The 21,988-nt window shown below is 34.0% G+C and overlaps 1 protein-coding gene across 4 annotated transcripts in view; it reads right to left on the bottom strand.

The window, feature by feature from the left end:
• Window positions 1-21,988, bottom strand: part of PHKB (phosphorylase kinase regulatory subunit beta) — a gene marked incomplete at its 5' end in the record, with an annotated part of 74,101 nt that overhangs the window by 18,566 nt on the left and 33,547 nt on the right. For all 4 annotated transcript variants that reach the window (XM_083852199.1, XM_083852196.1, XM_083852197.1 and 1 more), the window contains 12 exons: window positions 1,191-1,281; window positions 1,362-1,444; window positions 2,263-2,367; window positions 2,888-2,971; window positions 6,216-6,309; window positions 6,494-6,549; window positions 13,068-13,162; window positions 14,982-15,140; window positions 15,719-15,796; window positions 18,275-18,332; window positions 18,997-19,194; window positions 20,642-20,737. In XM_083852199.1, coding sequence (XP_083708325.1) covers window positions 1,191-1,281; window positions 1,362-1,444; window positions 2,263-2,367; window positions 2,888-2,971; window positions 6,216-6,309; window positions 6,494-6,549; window positions 13,068-13,162; window positions 14,982-15,140; window positions 15,719-15,796; window positions 18,275-18,332; window positions 18,997-19,194; window positions 20,642-20,737 — 1,197 coding nt within the window. The remainder of the gene's footprint in view (window positions 1-1,190; window positions 1,282-1,361; window positions 1,445-2,262; window positions 2,368-2,887; window positions 2,972-6,215; window positions 6,310-6,493; window positions 6,550-13,067; window positions 13,163-14,981; window positions 15,141-15,718; window positions 15,797-18,274; window positions 18,333-18,996; window positions 19,195-20,641; window positions 20,738-21,988) is intronic.

Here is a 21,988-nt window from a genome sequence, read left to right as displayed (position 1 = left end):
GTCTCTCAGTAGCAGATCCCTGGGAACCTTGGAAGTGATTTCTGCATAATTCTACCCAATTTTTCTATCTACAAAAGTTATAAGCCCTTCAATTCTGCAGCATCAGCTGTCGTAAACCAAATCTGGCTTCATTTTGCTTTCCGACAGATCATTTTGAAGTTTTGGGTTAGAGCACGGTTATACACAAATTCATCAGAACTGAAGCAATGACAATAACCAGTGACAAAGCTGGGAAGGTAGATAATGCCTCTGCTAGACCAGTCATCAATGGAAAAATTCAAATAACTGCAACCTTAATCTGGCACCAGAAGACAGCCTAAGGCAGGCATTTGCAATCCTTCCTCCCCTCTCTTGCACTCCTACCCATGCAGTTCCTCTCCTTGCTCTGGTGCACGCCCAACTCACAGAGCACAGGGCATATGGCTTCCTCTAAGTGCCAAAGGCATTAGACCACTTAACTAGTTTCAATGGTAAATCATGGCTTTAGTTAACAGATTAAAACTTAGGGAGCTCATGGTAAAAAATTAAAGCATCATATCTCATACATTTTTTTTTATTAGTAGTTTTTATTTTTTAAAGTTGCATTAAAGCCAAATATTTGTTTTTCCATTATTTCCACAGGTTCTTTATCTGTCTTTGGTCCTCCCTCTAACAAAAAGAGGGGTTCTTCAATAGGTGTAAACTAGGACAGCATGTGTAAGTACCTAAAAACAGCACCTGACTCAATAATTTTCACATTTTAATGAAGCAACGTTCCTACTTTAAGATAAATTCAAACACCAAAGATGTTAAAAAAAATAGACCTTTGTTCTTCTAAAAATTTTAATATATGTGAAATACCTTTTTTCCTGTTGATTATCAAATCAAAAGAAATCCTTTAATGCTTGACATCATGGATTTTTTTCTTTGGTGGTAATTTCACAAGACATCTGAACATACAAAAAACCCTTCTCCCTTCTGAAAATCCTCTGTGAAGATTAACGCTTTCAAAAGACTCATCAAAAGGAATTAAAATAAGCCCATGTTATTTCAAAGATAAAAGAAAAATGTACCAAATGTCTTGGTCCTTGATTTCTTAATTTTATGATATTAAGTAAAATGTGCAGAAGTTCCATGAAAAGCACAAGTACTAAGAATATATTTACCAATATTAGGAAATAAGAACACTCCATTCAGGAAAAACATCATACCTGTACTCTGTCGACATGAACTTTCACTCCTCCAACAATTCCCTTTTTAAAGGCTGCCAACATATCTAATATGGGATTGAATCTGCTCCCTCTGAAATTTTAAACAGAGCCCCATTAATTTTCCAACAAGGTAAAAATGACACTGAAAATGATGCTTTTATCTTTCTCTACCTTATATTGTCTTCACGGATAAGTACAACAAACAGTGGACGACCATGCATTTTCCAGTATTGCTTAATGAACTGCAGCGCATTCTAGGTAAGAAAGTCATGTTAGTCACAAAAAAAATACACAATCACAATGTACTAGAATACACAATCCAAGATATTAGAAGAGCTATCTTAAAGTAACAACACTGAAAAACCCAAGAGGCTACAAAAAACTTGGCTAATAAATAAAACACCAAGAGTTATAGATTTCTTCAAAGAACATGTTGTCTTCAAGTACTGCTTATTCACAGATTTTCTGAAAACACTCCTGATCACAGACTAAATCTGTAGACAGACTACATGTTACGTCCTAGGAAGTATGCACAGGAATCCAAGTCCTGAATCACAGCATGGAATAACCAGTGCCACCTTCCATGCACTGGAACTAGTTGCTCAAGCCCAGGGGACTTAGCAGGTAAGCTGCACACTACTGTCATCGTTAAAGTTGGGTAAGAACGGCAATTTTTAATATTTGTGCAAAGTTTAGTAATATTTCCTCCAGATGAAGCTTTCATATTTCCCATAAGCAGTCCAGTCTCACTCATTTTTGCAGCCTCAAACATCTGTTTTCTCGAAGAAATAAAGGATAATTTGCCTGCTGCACTACAGCATTCCTAATCTCTTTAAGGTGAGTTTGTTTCGTTAGATAAAGATACTCGTTAGAATTCATACTGGGCTGATAAAATATTCATCTTAATACTCTTTCCAACGTGAACTGCAAGTTTATTTTTGTATTAGAAGAATACATACTACACAGTGTTCACCTTGCACATTTGTATTTTATCTAACTCCACAGTTTATTCTTCTACAGACTCTATTTTTGTCAGTTTTTCAAAGGAAAAGTTAAGATAGATCTGTCTTACCTTAATGTCATCAATCAGCATCATAACATCCTGAGACATGTAGAAATCACTTAGATCAAAAATGATCGAGTAGCAAACTACAGTCTTTCCTAGTATTCGATAAATCTATTGGGAGATAAAGCTTCCATTAATCTTTTCTTTAGAATCATAGAAAAATTTAAAATAAAAAAATTAAAAAATTAAAATATTTGAAACATTAAAGCAGCTGAAAAGGAAAAAAAGGTATTTTGAAACTATCAAAGAAATAATGAATGTAGAACAGTTGTATTAAAACAAAAACAAACAAACAAAAAAACCTACATATCTAGTTTTAAGCACTCTGGTTTTTATAAGGTATGCAGATCTACATTGTATTCCAGTTAAACTGTCTCACTTCACCACTAATTCTGTTTTGGCCAAGTTTTACTGTAGCTAGATGCCTAAAAAACATGACAGTTTTAATAGTAAGATGGAGCATGTGCATTCTTAATAGCAAAATATGTTAAAAAGACTTTAAAAGTAAGACATGCGTAAAATAAAATTACACTTAAATTCAGTTTAAAAGAGTTCAGAGACTAATGCAATGTTTATCTGAAATAGACATTAATAACAATTATATAAAAATTAGAAAATTTCTTGCAACAACCTTTGATGTTCCAAGGCATCCTATAGGCCTGTCCGGTCTTCCAGATAATCCCAGTTTGTCATTGACTCCCAAATGGAAGTAAGCCTGTGAGAAATAATCACAAAAACTGAAGAAAACCTATATATGACTTCCTTATACTCACATAGGAAGCTGTCTGCATTCTACTTTAATTAGAAAGCATGATTCATAAAATATGATCATTATTTCTATTGCTTTTATTCTTTTCTTCCTTTCTTCAAACGACTGAGATGCATGGGTCCAACTCTTGGCTTCTGCAAAGCACCACAGGGGCCCTGCCTATCTGCACAGTTTCAAAACTCAGCAAAAACTTGTTGTTTCTTGTTTTAGGTCTTATTTTTAGCCTATTACTCCTATTATTTTTCTTATCTACAAAATCTATAGTATTTTTAAAATCTTCAGATTGCTTATGGACACTTTATTATTTATTTATTTCAATAAGACCCTAACAGATCATTTGTATTGCTTGGCTAATACTGCTTTCTGTAATGCTTTTCCTATGTTTATATAAAGATAAAACAGCAATATAGGAGCCATATAAAGATCCTTCCTTATTCTACTTTTAGTAAAGGCATGCAAAATTGATGCATCAACCACAAAAAGCAAGAGGGAGTTCTCATTATTCATTCATTACTTGATTCTTATTTGAGTTATATTAAATTATGCATGCCTAGTATTACTTCAACTGATATAATTTTGTAATACTTACATATTAAAGGAATAACCTTAATTTCTTACAGTGTATCAGAATAAACCGTAAAAATGCAACTAAGCTGTGGGCAAAACAACATAAATGTATCAGTTAAACCCAACGGAAAGCTGTACTTTTTTCCTTATTTGGGTTGTTTTAGGTGACAAGCCCATTATTACTAAAACTTAATTCATATTATGATTTTATAACAGGAGTTTTAAACATTTTTCTAAGCTCAATATTTCTTTATTTTATAATAAGAAAATTCAGAAGCAAATGAAAGCGAATATTTGAACAAACATTATACTCAATAGCTTTTTACTGCTGTCAGCTTGGGGCCTTCCTGATATTGCCTATGTTTATGCATAAATACTAAGAAATATTTAGAAAAGAAAATAAACAAAACTTCCTACATCAACTGTTCATTCACAGTGAATAACTATATTCAAGCTGAAAGGAATGGAGACATCAAACATTAACAGCTTTACGTAACCCATATACACATAACAAAATCAAAAGAATGTTTTTGTAGTACATAATGGAGCCTAGAAAAATGGTAATAGACATAAAGACACAGCCTTTTCTGGAAGTCCACTAGGAAAAGTGGATCAGGTGATTTAATCAGGTGATTCATTTTTTTCATTACATTCTTTCTAAAAGTACATGTACCTACCCACTGTGAGTGTAAAGAAAATATGAGAATTGTCAGAATTCCACCAGCATTTGAAAAAGAAATCTTAACAAAGTTGTCATAGCTAAGAATTTAATTAATAATAATAAATATATATATATATATAGTGAAGGTCTCATCTTTTTGTCAGGGAGACCAAAGAAATAATGTATAACAGAGAGATAACATATAGAACGATATTAAATGTATGGGGTATCTATCTGTTAAACCAAAATTTCAGTTTTAGAAGACAAATACAGTCATAGAATCCCTTCTGAAATATACCATTAAGAAAACCAGCGAGCAAAAATGGGTTGAGAAGTGAACAAGGCTGAATGTAAACAAGGATATTTGTTTTCTCTGTAAGTATTTTTCAGATGTTAATGGCAGTCATTATTTGGGGGTAATCATCTTTCTGAGTAAGCTGGCAAGGTTTTAGTACATCAATCCGCAACGTACCTCAGACTTCTTAAGTCTGTGAGGATATATTTTCTACTCTATTTTTGGTTTTGTTTTTCTCTTTCCTAGCAACTTCTAATATAGATAATGGCATCTGCCATGTGATCCTAATTTCTGAGGGAGAGACTTGCATAGTTGCAGTCATGGAACAAATCAGTAACAACTTCAGGACTGAAACTACATACATGGATTATACTTCCCCAAGACATTCAGAGTTCATCAGCTTGTTTGAGACAACCTGTATAATTCAGTTTGGCAAGACCTTCATGTACCTGGTTGATGACCAAACTTCATGTGGAGAAGTATAAATACATCAAGTGCACATCTGTGATTCTTGATCACCTTACCTGTCTGACAGCCTCCTGCAGCTTGTTAAGGCTTATTTATGTACAGACAGGACACTTTTCAAGGCTTTTTTTCAGAGGAAAGGACCAGTTACAAGAGAGATAAATAGGCACTCAGTAATCATATAGATTTTCTTAGGACTTTTGATATGTTTGCCTACAATTGCAGATCAAAGCATTTATCATTCACAACAGCATCTGTCACAGTCTTTTTACTTTGAATGTATTTCCAGGACAAACAGGAGTGGATAGCTTCAGACTCTTACTCAACATAGGCCAAAGTGTTGTATCTAAAATACTAAAAACGACTGAACAAAAAGAGGACTTGGTAGTGCTAAGAGAACGCTGAAATGGATCAGTGTGGCCTGTAGATGCCATTCACCTTTGACTACTGGCTTCACATGGCAATGACAGCTACTTGAACAGATGCCTCTAAGCTGTCATTATCAGTGAGGCTCAGTATGAGTAAGGACTAACAGGGACAGCCCTTGGAAGCAAGGGGATGCAGTACTCTGCCACAGGACTACATGCCTGTATAGAAAAAGAAAAATCTGAAGCTTTCACAGGGGATGAAGGAGATTCTGAAAATTCCCTTCACCCCAGGATTTTTGGCCACAGATTTGACCGTAGACTGAGTCAAAGGGGCAAATCAAGAAGGATTTAAACACCAAAATCCTGGATATACTCAATGCAGCAGACTTGTAGAAGAAACAGTTAAAGAAGACTGTATAATGCTTTTTATAGAGGCTGTACTATCAAATTATATGATGGCTTATGCCTATTGCCTTATATCCGTTTCTTTGACCATTACGCATTTGCCTGTGTTTGTCCATCAAGTTTCACTTAGTCTACTGCATTACTAATATTTTATTATTATCTTTTTGAGAGTAGCTCAGGTAATAAGCCTAATCAGGTAATATCTGGGCTTCACTGCTTCACTGGAAGCTCTAACTAGGCATGTATAACTGACCAGTACTGGCATATCAAGATACGCAACTGAATTAGAATAACACAAAAAGAAAGGTAGATAACAAATCTAAGGAGATACAATTCTAACAGCTTGATATAAAATAATTTTATTAAGAGAGATAGGTAGATAGACAGACAGACAGATAGATAGGTAATTTTCAATGCAGAGTTCCTTACTTTGACAAGTTCTTTTTGAGCCCATATCTGAATTGGTTCCACCTGCTGTGGAGTCTGAGTTTGGATTCCGTATGTGTTCAAAAAAACCTGTAGGCTACAAACAAAACAATAAAAAATTCAATCAAAAAGTAGTCTTAGCTTTAGCAATTATCTTGGCATCGGATAGATGAGTAGCAGGCTGAAATTCAACACTTCCTTAAATCCCTTTAACAAATTTAAGATGTATATTGTTCAGCACTTACTTACTGTATATATTCTTAGTAAAAGCAAATACCTACCGTTGACTTTCTGCTATCAGGGCCACATGCACTACCAAATCATTTTCTAAAGGACCCTAGAAAACAGTGAAAAAGTAATTATTTGCATTGCTATTTTGTTAGATATAACGTGAACAGGGGCAATGTCTATTTAAACAATTCATGAGCATGACAGACATCACTGCATTGTTTTTCCTATTTTGTAAACAAAATGAAAGACCACCACAAACTAAAACTTGTAAGTCTCAGAACTATGGGAAGATTGTCCTATCAATAATACTTTGCAAGATGCATGTTGAAGAATTAATAATAAAAAAGCTTCTGGTATTAATTTCCACTATATATTTTTTTAATTTAAAAAATGATGTAGGAGAAATACTTTGCTTTATACAAAAATTTATAAGTTGTACAATTGATATATTTCCTTCCACATGATACAACGTAATATTTTGATAGATATTTTTGTAAAGAGGGAAGTAACAGGTAACTGATAATATCCATTTTAAAATAATGAACTGATTTCAACCCTCTACTCTGAAATACTTTGATCTGACAGCAAGAGTTATATTTACACATATAAAATTACACATAATATACACTTTATATACATATAAATATATATGATGTATTACATTTAACAGGAGATAACAGCATTTCCTTGCATTGTTTATAACAGATAACTCTTTGAAGTAAGGAATAGTATTTTACATTACATCAGGAAGTCATGCAAATATGAATAAATTCATTACGTTGGGTGAAATAAAAAAATCAACATCATGGGTCTTGAAATGGCTTTTCTTTTCAGTGGCAACATGCATTACTAACTAAAAAGACGAGAGGTCTGAGTTATTCCCTGTTTATTTCTTCTCTGTAGTTGAATGACTGAAAAAAAAATCAAAAGAACTAAAAAAAGCACACATTTTCATTCCTAAGGAATTTTTGGGGTTTTATGACTACTTTTGTCTAGAAACTACCAGAACACGAATGACAAAAATTAAATACATCTTCTATCAATTGATTATATAGAAATACAGCATTTTCTGTGCAGATAGATGGATAGATGGATTAATTTGGAACAAAAAGTTTGGAGTGAACGCTTGCTTGTTCAGTCATCTATGAGCCTTGATATCAAGTTAAATCTTCGGGATTTACAGAAGAAATTCCTGATAACATGTTCCCAAAAGTACATCTGCACTATATTTCTGCTAAAAATGCTGGTGGTTTTGCCACATGAATAAAAGATGTGCACAAACAGATCAGATTAAGAAATCAAAAGTTCAAGTGGCATTAACAGATGTTCCTCCTCAGAATCAGTTAATCATGCTATCGATCTCTTTTATACAAACACTAATAAAACACAAACCAGTTCTCTACCACAATCAGTGTCTTGAATTTTTAAAATAAAAAGCAATGACTCCCCAGAGAACGAGGCAGCTCCCTCCAAGACTGCTTTGATTTATATACAGCCTGTGATCTAACTTGGGAGCAGTCTTCAAGTTAAGACTCAGCTTAATTATTACTACATCTCAAAGAGTGGGACTAGGTAACCAGCTGAACATAAATCTGTATTGTGAATCTCCACGGAGGTATGTCCTTCTGTGGTACTAGTACTAATGCCTCTCACACAGATGCGTTCAGTGACATGCCCCATTTATAGCAGCCAGTAAGTAGTGGTTCTAACATGGGCCATAACTGAGCAAATGCATCTGTTGCACAACTGGCACATCACCAAATCTGGTTATAAGGTATTGTCCCTAAATAAAAGCAAATACTTTTTACTGACTTAACAAAGGTGGTCATTAACAAAGTAGACACTTACACAACAGTGGATTTCCCCTCAGAATTAGACTTCTCCATGTGGTTTTATTGTTTCCTCCCTACTCTAATTTCATCATGTCAAAACCTGAGATTCATATAAATGCGTCTTGAACTAAAAGTCAGAAAGAAAGCCTCAGAGGTATTCATGGCAGCTAAGTTCAAGCTTATGATGGCTGGGCTAAAAAGCAGGTTCTAAATGCATCCTGCTTTTGTATGACTAAATCTCTGTATTTGCTGCATAATTATATATATAGAAAACAATACTCAGGCCAAAAAACAGTTTAATAAATTGCTGATTCCTTAATATCTCATTCAAATCTATTTATTATGTGCTGGGTTTCACGGATTGGTGAACTAGACAAAATAATTTACCAACACCTACTGCAATTGTTTTTGAGAAGACTTGCTGCTTCCATCATCTTTATTTGAGAAGACTTGAATGTGTAAACAACTGCCTGACTTTGAAAAAAGTATTATGGACAAATGTTAAACCAAGAGCTGCATTCATTGTCATTTAGCATGTAAAGACCTGAAGGATCAGAAGTATTCTAGAAAAAAACACAGATAAAGTAACAGACAAACTATTCATGAATAGTGTCACCCTTTTCATTAGTGATAGTGACACATAGCGTTATGTATTAAAAAAAGATGTGGAAAAACATTGAAGTCCTAAATAAGTCCACTACCTAAATCTTATCGTTAAAAGTTTTTTAATGTGTGCTGTTTCACATTTGTGTAATAACCCAAGCCAAACTGCTGTTGACACATCAATCACTGTCTCCCTAGGACACTGTAACAGACCCCCCTCCGCACCCTTCTGCCTTGCATTTTCACATTGGATGGTGGGGATAAGGATCCGTTTCAACTACATCCTGCATGCTGTGCAAATGATAAATACACCCTGGTGTTTTCAGAAGACAAAGGTAAAAGACAGATTAGTTTTGCTTGCTCTCCAAAAAATTCATGGTTTGTAACAAGGTTATAAACTGTCAGAGGCAGGTTGAAGGGAAAACCCCTGACTCCATTCCTGGCACTGGAAGAGAAAGCAGCTCAATATCAGTCTTTTGCTGCAGTCTCACTGGACAGATGCTATCGCTATATGCTTTTCTGCACAAATTCCCAGGAAATCTCAGAACTCTGAAAAAAATCCATTCATTTTGAACATGCGAGAAAAAGTGGACATATTATTCAAGAACACAGATTAGAATGGTACCTATTGGGCTTTCCAAGCATATGGAGCAATAGGAGGAAAACAGAAATAGAATGCAACATAAGAAATTGTACTTAAGCCAAAGAATTCACCTTGCTGCTACTAAACTACAAATGATACAAAAAACGTCTGCTTCTGAAAGCATTTAAATACTGCTTAATGGTTTATGGTCAATACTACTAACAGACTAGACCTCTCTAATGAAATACAATATGGACACAGGTATGCCATAAATTCCAGAATAATATTTAACCATTTCAGAATTGTGTTAACTTCAGTAGGCAATTGTATTAACACAAATGAAAGTAAGAATATGCTTAAAAGCAACATTACAAAACAAATCATTAAACATGATAATCTTTAAACCATCAAAATTAGGCACTCTATAAACCTGAGCACAATTTAGGTAGCTGAAAGATCCTAACACGTTCCAGACTACCTATACTTTGCAATTTTATTTCCTTCTTTACGTATGTTACTTAGTTCCCTGAAAATAAATAAACAGTTCACGATTTTGACTATTCCCTTCCCAACATCATCAGGGGGCATTAACTTTCATTTCCAATAACATAAGTGAAGTCTTTACAAATTAAATCTACAAAGCAAAACACTAAAAGGACATGGTCACTGCATGCTGACAGACAACATCATGAATTAATTGAAGCTCTATACTTATATTTCACATTAACCCAGAAGATCAATTAGTCTAACCTTGCAATTTATTAACATCATTTTTATTGAATTCAAATTTAATACGACAGCAATAAATCAGCTTTCATATGCTGCAGTAAAACACAAAACGAAAACAGAAAATCCTCACCCCAACTCACGACATTTCTCATATGTTATTGTTACTACTGCAGACCCTCATATATTCTCCCAAAAGAGAATCCAACAACTGAAACTGTTATAATCTCTTCTGGATATGGAGATATTGAAACAGGAACAACAAAAATAGCTCTTCTAAGAGCAATGAAGTTTTGAAGAGTTAACCCCACTGAAAGAGAATGCCCTGCATTATCTTCTTTCAGTAAAGTAAATGGAGCATGGATGAATTCCATGCTTTCTGGTGTTTTTCTTTTGTTTGTTTTGTTTGCCTTTTTTTTTTTTTTTTTTAACTTGAAAGGTATTTAAACTGAAATGCTACTGATCATTTAGCCTTACAAAGCAAATTACTAGTGCAAAGGAGAAACTCTCTGACTGCCATCAGACTCCATTATGTTTTGGAACACAGTCTAGAGCTAGCAAAGAGAATCCTGCTGCAGCACCACACTGGTGTTTCCCCAAAATGGAACATAGTGAGACCTCTTCCTGAAAACTGAGAAATAAATTCAGGAGAGACATTAAAGTATGAGAAAAAACACTTCCTTTTAGTTATAAATAGAATAGGTAGTTTAGTATTAGTGGTCATTAAGTTTTTAATATACTGCTCATTTGATCCCACAATTTTCCACAGCAAATGAGACTGTCCTCTTTTTATCAGATTTTGAAGGCCGAGTGATGAATTCACAGCATTAGTTATACTGACATTCGATGTATTAAATCTAGATAAAACTCCCTTCCAAACAACCACTGAGGTCCTTCCAATCAGACCACATTTCTGTGTGCCTATAGGCCTGTATTCTACAGGAAGGGCAGACCTTCAGAGACCAGAGTTTATATGCAGCAAACCTTATGGTATAGCCTCTTCAGTACAGTAAAATGTTTCCAACATATTAACGGCTGGTCCAAAAAAAATTGTTTTGTTTATCGGATTTGTTATTGCATATTTCTACTACAGAAATAAAAACGAAAATACATTTCAGAACAAATTCTAAGTGAATTTCAATGTTAGAGTAATCATTGTACATCCTTAGTGTTAACTACTTAGTTTCTTTTGTTCTCTTTGTTTCGAGCTAGTTGCTACAGTGCACAGTTACATTAACATCCTTACATTCCTGTATAATATGCCACAGCAATGACTGCAAAACTGCAAAATCTTAGCAGAGGTTAAAATGCTGAGAGCATATCAATGCTACCAATTTTCAAAAGGTTATATGGAAAAATAGAAGACTAGAACATGGCACTTTCTTTTCTGACTAGAGTAATATCAGACTAAGTGGTGAACAGAGAAATTTGAAGGGGTAACATTAAGAAAGCTGAATTAATTGAGCGATCTTCAATGATCAGAACAGTTAAACTTTCCTAACTGTACTTCTCCAGCGTGAAACTACAGGCTTACATGTGTATGTGGCTCATCTCATGCTTCACGCTCAACAGCTTGTGCAGGCAGTACAATACAGCAATACAACAGGTTTTACATCCACAAAAGGACAGAGTAAAAAATTCCTCCATAACTAATGATAGAAGATTCCTTGGCACACAGCTCCTCTATCAATACTGCTAAACGCTGAGAAAAGAGCAACACGAAAGACCGGAAATAATAAAATACATTGAACAATTGTATGTATCAAATCAAAACGTGGTCCATATCAGAAGGACAGGCAGGAAGAGAAAGTGATGATGGCTGTAGTATTTTTTCCACTTGTTTACATTTAGAAGCATTGGTAGTGTTGTATGAGTCTGTAATGTAGGAAGTTTCTCAAATATAAGAAATAATGTATCTGAAATTTTTGAAATTCTTTCAAAGCTTTAAATTCCTTTAAAAAGTTTGTTTTACACCCGGGACCGAACAAAACTTTAAGATGAAACAACTGATTTGAAGTAAATTAGGTAAAAACGCAGTTCTTTCATGTTATTTGCGAAAATAATGAAATAATCTCTGACTCTGCAGAGGTAATTTTTAGAGAAAGGAAGGTTACTTGCCAACAACAACGGTTTTCATAGTGATTTTTCCTCTGTAGGCTTATATGCACCTTACTTAATATGCAGTATATAATATTTTATGCTTCAATAACAAATGCAAAGTGCTGAAAAAGAAACTTTTCAGATACATATTTCTCATACTGAGAAACAAAAACGCTCAAAAAACTTCTTTTAATTGCACATTTTCATACATCCAGTTCTTACTCTTTAATAAAATAAGTCCTCTACATATATACCTGCTTTCTTTGTTATTCTATTTACTGCAGATTTGAATTACGAGGTTCCAAGCACTCCCCATCCCTGGGCACTCATTCCTGCTGTGGATGTAAGCCAAATCCAGGAACACATGGATATACCACACACACCAAAAAAAGAACTCCATACTTGTAGCTCTTAGGAGCTCTAAACAGAAATAATATTTCAATACTCTGAAGTGGTGCTAATTAACTGGAAGTAATAAAAAAACTTAAATTTCCTCTTGCCTTCCTGACATATCTTACAACTCAAAGAAATGCAATGATTAGCAGCTATTTAAACTTATAATATGTATCATTTTGATTGTATCACTTAATTTGAAAGCAAACGTACCACTTCCCAAAAACCCCAGATGTTAAAATCTTCCTTTTAGAAGTAATTCTCCATCTATAAATATACATACAATCTTGAATTTTCCTAGCACTTTCATTCTAATATTAGAGGACTACATAATACATTGATAATATGTTTTTAGCAAAAACACTGTAATACTAAGGTTAGGCTTACCTGGTTTGAAAATCTCATGCTAACATTCCGCTGATCTTGTGGAGGTACATAACGTCCGATGGGATCAATATCTTTAGGACTTACTAATTTGTCAGCTGAAAGTTAATGATAATAAAAACACGGAATGACTTGAGTGCTTTCTGCAGCTTCTGTGAAGGAGGCATGCAAACGTTTTATGCGGTCAGTTCTGCTGCTGTAATCTTTGTTTTAGATCAGTGATTTACGTATCAAAAGGACAGTCTACAAAACTACATTTAATGATTCAAGTATCATTCTTGCTACATGTAATTATAGTACTGTAGTACTTATAAATAGTGCTTCACTTTTTAACAGAAACCTATTATTTAATATGTGGAGTTGTTTTTACACGGGTATGGGGAGAGGGGAGGAAGGGTTGGGAAAGCAAGCTAAACTTCCATGATTTAAAACTTTTTCCTGAAAGAAAATTAACTACTCCAATAAAAATAAACATCCGGATAAGGAAGAAGTTTCTGAATACTACGCTGTGTAATAAATTAAGACAGCAGTTTATAAACTCAAAATACGTCCTGCCTCAGGCCTATCAGTGTTTGGCAGGAGCAGGGAGCTGAATAGATGGTGCGGTGGAAATCAAATGCTTGGGCAGGCAGTGAAGAGCACTCTGGCTGGGCAGTGCACTGAAGAAGCCAAGAAGGAGCCTGCCGCTGCTGGGAGCTGTGCCAGTGGTTCTCAGCCACCAGATCCTGCAAGCCTCTCCCTCAGCCGCCTGCTGCCAGAATGCAGCCTGGCTCCTGCGGGGAAGGACCCAGCTCCCTGCTCTGGACTCTTCCTGCAGAGTCACAGGCTATGTCCAGGTGGTTGCATTTAAAAAACAAGCTAGATTATTTTTAAAAAGATTTAAAAAATGTAGAATTTATTAATATACTAACCCATCAGTGACCAAAACACATTTTAAGGAAAACAGTCATCTGTTTTCAGATGCATGCAATCAGACTTCTCATGCTGGCTAAAGGCATGAGTGCTACTTAAATTATTTGCAGTACTGATGACACTATAAAATTGATTAACCAAACAACTGCAAGACCAATGGCCTCTGCCTAATAGTACTTAAAAGGAAGAGCTGTTCCCAGAATAGTTGTTCTATCTCCTCGGTTTTTTAAATTGACTTACACTGCTGAGAAATTTACATATGTAGTCAAAATCATTTCTTATTGAAGATGAGTAATAACAGAATAATATGTAATTTAAGCTAATTTTAAATACTTACGCTTTTATTTAAAAGTAAACACTCAGTGTATGTTCATTGCCATTATCAGAAATACATATTTACTGGAATCCAATTTGGTCTATACTAAAAAAAAAAAATCCTAAAATCTCATACCTTATTTCTAGGGAGCACAGAATCAACAAAAAGCATGTAAAAAAATATAAGAAAAGGCAGCCAGTAAATGAAAAAAAAAGAATGAATTTTCAATTGCATGGAACAGCTGAATACCTAGTGGCCGGGCATTATTTTCTCTTCTTCTACAACAGAGACCCTATCGTGAAAGCTTGACAAACTTCCTCAACCAAAGCAACAAAAAAATTCTCTTGAAAAATAGCATTACTGCATGCAAAATACGAGGGAATGTCAGGAAAAGAAACAACATATGAGAAGGCTATTGCGTTTAGAAGATTTTCAGTATTCTATAAAATATACCAGTAAGCTTCATAGCATGCTGCATGCAGCATAAAAATTCAACATGAAGAACAAAAAGCAATTTTTGCCCATCACATATGTACCAAAGCAGAAGACACACATGCTACCCATACTACCTGGAGTCCTTTCGAAATTCAAGCCAGTATGTTTGTTCAGATTCAAGAAAAACATTAACGAGATAAATATCCTTTATCTGTGTTGAGTCAAAACCTGTTAGAATTTCTTCAGCCTCTTACCCAGGAGCTTTGCAATGATGTAAACTGCCTGTCCCCACAAGAAAAACTTTCCATCACGTCCACTGTTACTAGGAAATCGTTTCTGACTACCAGGATTCTTCTTTTCCAGTTCAACAAAATCAGCTGGCACATAGTAATACTTGGGTACAACAGGACACCCTATGGAGTTTTAAAATAAGTACAGTAAGTAAATAAATCAAATTCTATTTCCATTATTATTTGATTGTATTCCCCTAATAAAGCTGAAGTGTTATCCGGGTAGCTATTTGAGCAGACAGACTGTTGTCATTCATCATTTTCTCTCAAAACCACAATCAGTGTTGGAAACCGAGAACTAGAGTAAGCTACTTTATTTTTCACCAAACATTTCCACTGAATTTTTTCCCAGAATACATACACCATCTGTACTATACAAAAATGTTTTCACTGAAACAAAAATGCACTACAGATAAGAAACCATACCCAAAAGAAATGAAAGCTGCATTAGAGCAAAACACCTTGGGTTTTCTCCCTTCATTTAATAGTCACCTCAGTACTAGACAACTTGTTGGCCAAAAATGGTCAAACAATTAAATAATGCTTGCAAGAGATTATTTCAATATTAGTATTTTGCTATCATGAAACAGTGATATTATTTCCCTTTTTGTTTACTGCAACATCCATTAATAGTGTAAGTATTTTTTATAGTTTCAGACCAAAAAGAATAGTGTTTTGAAAGAACAATTATCAAATTATACCTTCAGATGTATGTTGAAGCAAAGGATCCAGAAGATCCTGATATTCCTTTACTTGTGCAAAATTTCCTCTAAAAACGCCTACAAAAAAAAACAAACAATAATTAATTCAATGAAAGAAATAACTGTTCTGTGAATTTAGTGTTCATAAAAGAAAAATCTAGTGTTTATTGTTCTGTGGTGCAGTGCCTACAGACTAAATTGTTCATGAAAAAGTACAACACTAAACTAACTGCTTGCTTATTACCACAGCTAAATCTCACAGGGATCATGAGTCAGACATTGTTTTATTAGCTTAAACTGAAATCAATTGTAAGTTACATCACAGAGTAAAGCTGTGAACTTACAGAGGCTCAGAAGTGGACTAGATCTCAGGCAACCAGCCCAGCTAGCTGTAAATAACTTCCTTAATTATAGTAGAATGAAGAAGCAGAGCTTGTATGCCAGGGTGGAGACAAATAGGCTGTTTCTAAATATTCATGACAGAGTTTCAAAATGATCTAAAAATGAATTGTCTAGAACTCCCAATAAATCAATACAATAGGAACTTGAAAAAGTAAATTGAAAAATTCCCCCCCAAAGATATTTAGATGGAATCTTTACATTGATAAGTTATGTAGATATAGTAATTTTAACATGATAGAGATTAAGAACAGGTGACACATCTTGAGATGTTAAATACACAGTCAACTCTTTATGATGATGCTTTAGGGGAAAAAGTGTTAAGTTTGGAAGCACCAGCATCTTAAATGTTTTTCTAGTAGAATTTAGTCATCTCAAAATTAGTCTGATGAATACTATTATGAGCAGTGTTCAGTTCTTACACGAAAAGATGCATCAAAAATAGCAAAAGCATTTCTGCTCATCAAGGAAAACTTGGATGAACTTGACAAATAAGAGTAATCTTTTTAAAAACAGAAATGTTATGAAACATTTAAAGGGAAAGAAGTCAAACTTTTCATCTTTCACTCCTGTGCATGTCCTTCCTTTCCAGGTTTCCCTTATCCTACAAAACCACCATAATCCTCCAGATTCGAGTAGAAATTTAAAAAAGCTTTCAAAAATGCTATTCAAATACTTATTATCCTCCCCCAAAACACACATTGATTTATTTATTTCAATCCTTCCTTGCAGCTACAGATGCATATCTACTATCTATGAAGTCCTAAACAATTTCCTTTTGAGAAACATCCCAAGGGGAAATTAGTACTAAAGCAGTCTTTTTGCACTCTTAGGAACTGTTATTTCTGAAAGGCAAAAGTAAGACAAAAGAAAACCACAAACTAGTAGCTCATTCACCAAAAACAAACGTACCAGAACATCTTATTATAAACAGCTTAGCCATTTTTACAGTTTAAGTCTCTCTGTATGCACTTCAAATTTTCCATTAATGAAGCTTGTGGATTTCGATGCAAGTGCACAAAATCCACTGATGTAATTGTTCTATTTGCTTAAATTGAGCTACAGGGAAAAAAACAAAACAAAACAAAACACTAGGACAATATTTGCATGGTATGTATTTAGTACTTTTTCTTTACAACACAAGAAAAGTAGAGAAACTAACTTCAGTTAAAGACAACTGTATTTTTTATTCTTCCCAAAACTGTAAGTGGGCAGCATAAAATGGGTTTTTGGGGGCTTCACTCCTTTTGAAAAAAGTCAAGCATTCCTTCAGAAAAATCAACTGTGAAACCTTATTACATGTTCAAACAAAATATTTTAATCTATGGGTGAGCACACAGGAGTCAAGGCAGAGAGCAGACTTCTATGCGTCTCACAATCTTTATTTGAAAACTATTTCACACACTAAAGAGCAAAAACAGCTGCTAGAAATATGGCCAGATTTTCATCCATTTACAAAGCTGAAAGACAAATGAATCTTTTTGATGGCTGTAACCCTTACTGATTTTCTTATTCTGACCTTCCGTGTGAGTTCTAGCTTCCATCCTGAAATCATCCTGTGAACTTTTCTAGTACGTCTCCTAACCTCGAGACAAGGTCTGTCAGTTGAGGATGTATTTATTTATTCATCAGACCAACTGTCTACATGTAAAAACATAGCCAGGAAGCAAAGGCATTTAAAAAGAGCAACTAGGCCTTCTGCTTTGCCTTATTCTCTTCTAAATTCTGTTTCGTTTATCTCAGAACAACCAACTTGAAAATATCTGTGACAACATTCAGTTTGTCATTATATTCTCAATTCTACTTCTTTTTCTCTCATGTGCTGCTGCGAAGTACTGATACTGTGGAAGTTTTTAAGACTTAAAAAGCAATGCAGAAGTGAATGTCATAGATCTAAGCTTCTGAAAAACGCATATGAAGTTATATTGTAAGAACAGAGTTCAAGTTACAAATGCTGAAATATGGGTGTTTTTTGGTTTTGTCTTTTTTTTTTCTTTTTTCTGTTGTTGTTCTTGGTTTTTAACCCATGAGGCAGAACTCTCAATGAGTCTTCCTTACAGCAGACACTGCTTGTATATGCAGGACAAAAAATGATTTTGTATTCTTCATCTAAGGGCCTGTAATGCCTTTATAAAACAAGAACAAAGCCATACTTACCATCAATTATCATGAAAATAAAGAACAGAGGGAATTCACATTCAATGCCATCAAAAAGCTAAAACGAAGAAAAATTAATCAGCTATTTCAGATTCAAATTTTAGTTTCAGGAAATACATTTCCATATCCTATAGAACTATTTCAAAGCAACAAAAGACAAAGATGAATGTGAAAACATTTTAGGACACCAGCTTTTCATTTAGCTTACAGCCTCTTAATTCTACAGGCACTTCAACTGTGCTTTTACATATGGCTCATTCTCAAGCAGAGTATTTATATAATCTATGTTTTATTTTCCACAGAGAAACTATTGGGGAGTAAAAATAGTAAATTTTCATTTAGATAACCTTTACTGATAAACACTGTGGTCGAAAGCAAAACTGTTTTCTACACACTCTGACTCTAGTCAGCTGTGAAATTAAATAAAATGATAAATAACTTTCTCATTTGTTATGTGAAATCAGCTATACCCTAAATGTAAATGGAAGCACATTCATTACAAAACAAATCAACAACTAACTTGCTGACTTAGCAATCTCTCAAAACTGCACATGCCAAATTACAAAATGCATCTCTCCTTCATTTGAGACAATTGGGAATTGCTGTGCAATTCAAACTGCAAATACTAAAGGTGCAATATCTGTTTTATTTTTATTTTTTTTAAGTATGGCCTGAGCACTCCAGGAAACCGAAACTTGCCCTTATATATATATGCCAAGTACCTTTATTTCTGCTGGTTTATAATAGCGCCGTGTTTTATCCTCCAGTGCTGTTCTGTATCCATCTCTCAGGAATCTTTTAAACCCGTATTTTCCTTTTAATTTTCTGATAATTTTATCTAGTGTTTGATTGAACAAAACCTCATCATCCAAAGCAAATGCAGGATAACTGAGACAGGGCAGAAGAGCTGCATCAGTATTCTGCAAAAGGAGAGGAGAAAACAGCAAGTCATAAGTTTAATCAAATCTCTGAAAATTATTTGATGCACAAAGACTATTTTACCTACTCAGTAAAATATACATTTGAAACAATCTTATATTTATCAAAATCACAGTATGAATATACTGAAGTAACTTGCAAAGTGGGACTTCTAAAATGTTTAGGAATAAACCATATACCCAATATTCACATATATGATTTGAAAGACAAAGAACTCATTTGACTCAAAATCTGACCTACTTTAGAGTTAATAATCTGTTATAACTGATAATTATCAGTTGATAATAAATGAACATATTGTGGAACTTTGTGTTTTGAGAAACAAAAAAAAATAGCCTCCAGCCTATTCCTGGAAGAAAAAAAACTATTTGGGTACCCTATGCTCAAAAAGAATCCCAAACGATTTATAAAGGTGCAATGCTGAGAAGTAACTATGATTAAATCATCATTTCTGAAAAGCTTTTTCAGGAATTGTCTCCAACTGCTGTAACAAATGAGCGTTTTTGATTTACATTCAGGAAGTAAGGGAATAATTTCAGGAAAAAATATATGTGGCATTTCTCAAGAACTATTGGCAACTATCACAAAATGAAAACACAACAAAAACTATTAAGTAGTATATCACCACTACAAGTTAGTTATAACGTTAAACTAAAAAATTAGCTGACAGTGCCTTTTAATTATCCAGTATTATCACTCTGCTTTGATTCTTCTATACAATGAGTAAACTATTAATGTTGAAGATTAATAGTTCATTTCCTAAACCAAAATGCTATTAGATCCCAGAATGAAAAAGCAGTAGAACTCCATTATCACTCATATTAAATAACCATCTTTCAAAGAACAAATTTACCTTTGATGCTAATACTGAAATAGATGTTTTTTGATTATTTTGTACTTATGTCACTTAGATTTACTCACTGATAAAATACTTACTTACAACAGTGGCTTATAGTAACAAGAAATCCTCCATATTCTGCAATTAATGAAAAGCCAACCTTAAAGGCTTCTTTTCTATACAAAAGAACAAATTAAAGCTAAAAGAAATGTACTCTTTCAAAAATGCAGTCACTGAATTTGTAACGGAAACTGAACCACTAGGGTAAAAACAAGACAATCACCAAGACTGCAAGCCTTACTTAACTTACTGCAGATCATTATTATTTTTATTTTGAAATTATTCAGAAAGATACCAACAGGCTAACATTCTAACCTAAGTATTTTTAAAATAAAGAATGCCCTGTTGATTTCACTTCAGAGACACATCTACATCACAGTGATGTTTAAGAAGCACAAATCTAACACCTTCCCAACAAACTCCTATCCTTATTAAGCAGAACAAACTGGCTGTCATAAAGCTAAGAATTACGTTCATATTCATTTATTTTCTCCACACATTGTTAAGGTGAATTCCGTTTAATTACTTACATGAGACCTTGACTCTCGGGGTAGCAATGAACACAGAGTCTGTCTGTTACGGTTATGAGCATCAAAATCCACAAATATAACAGACCAGGAGCAGCCCTGTAAATAGAACATGGAATTTAAGGAGAAAGGAAAAAATTTTGGCACATGCTGGTGAAACTAAACAGCTCTTTGTTTTAATAATGTTATGCTGTAATAGTCCAGTAGCTGGCAACTAATCAGAAAATGAAACAATATTACAGTGAAAATGTTTTGAACTTTCAAATATTTTAAAAATAAAGCCAAAAATTTTTGAAAAAATTATAACTTGAAATTTTAAACGAAACCAGGTGTTTTTGTCTACTAGTGATTATGAATTATTTACTCAAGTTATAATCTCTTAATTGAATATTCACATGATGTCAGAATCTTTATTATTAATTACAATTAAGGATTTAAGTACTGCACTAGTAAGGATCGTATCTGAATTCCTATGCCAAAGTCATACATATTAACTACCTCATGTAGATTTCATAACTGTTGTTTCAGACATACACAATAGATTGGGAATAAATTTAAGAAGTTTAGCATAGGATGTTAAAGTAAAATAATGAGAAATTAAGTAAAGAGCCAATTTATTTGTTACATTAAAAATTCTCTTCTCGATGTGTAAATAAATCTCCTTTTGCTGACAAAGCGGTTAGGGTTACACCTTGACTGCATTCTTATGCTTATAACTCCTGCTTTTTAAGAAATAATTCTAGTATAATGAAGATGTAAACAAATAGCATTAAAAGCCATGTATGAATTCCTCCTTTATATTAAAGCACATAAAATTCAGAGTACATGAAAATCCAATTGTTTCTCAGTTCGTAATTGTTCTTTATTCTACCTGGCACCTAACAAAGGTTGCAATACAATTAATTGAACATAAATATAGCTGTGCTTTGTTACATCAAAAAAAAAAAGCACGATTTCTCATAGGATTTTTTTTTAATGTTTCTATATTTCTGGGAGAGGAGGAGAAAGCAATAGTTCAATGTGATTATCTACAACCAGCAAGTAAACTTTGTCTTCTCGGGGTATTTGCATGAATGCACAGGGCAACTTCCCCATCATGAGATACTCCAAGACATAAAACATACAAGCATGTGTGAGAGCACAGATACAGTAATACGTATATATACACAAATATTTACTAGTTTCTCCCAGTATGCACAGTGTGAGTGGAAATATCTGCATGGAAATGTTGAGCAGTCTGTCACCAGTGATTTGTGCAGGTTGCACTAAGTGTAGTTGCAGGTGCAGTTCCTCCTGAGGGGCTCAGCAGGATTTCTCAGAGCTATTGGAACACAGCTGGAGCTAAGCACA

This window comes from Anser anser, assembly GCF_964211835.1.
Source record: "Anser anser genome assembly, chromosome: 11".
NCBI classification, from domain to species: Eukaryota; Metazoa; Chordata; class Aves; order Anseriformes; family Anatidae; genus Anser; species Anser anser.
The sequence above is the reverse complement of the archived record's forward strand: the minus strand, read 5'-3'. Positions and strand labels throughout refer to the sequence as shown.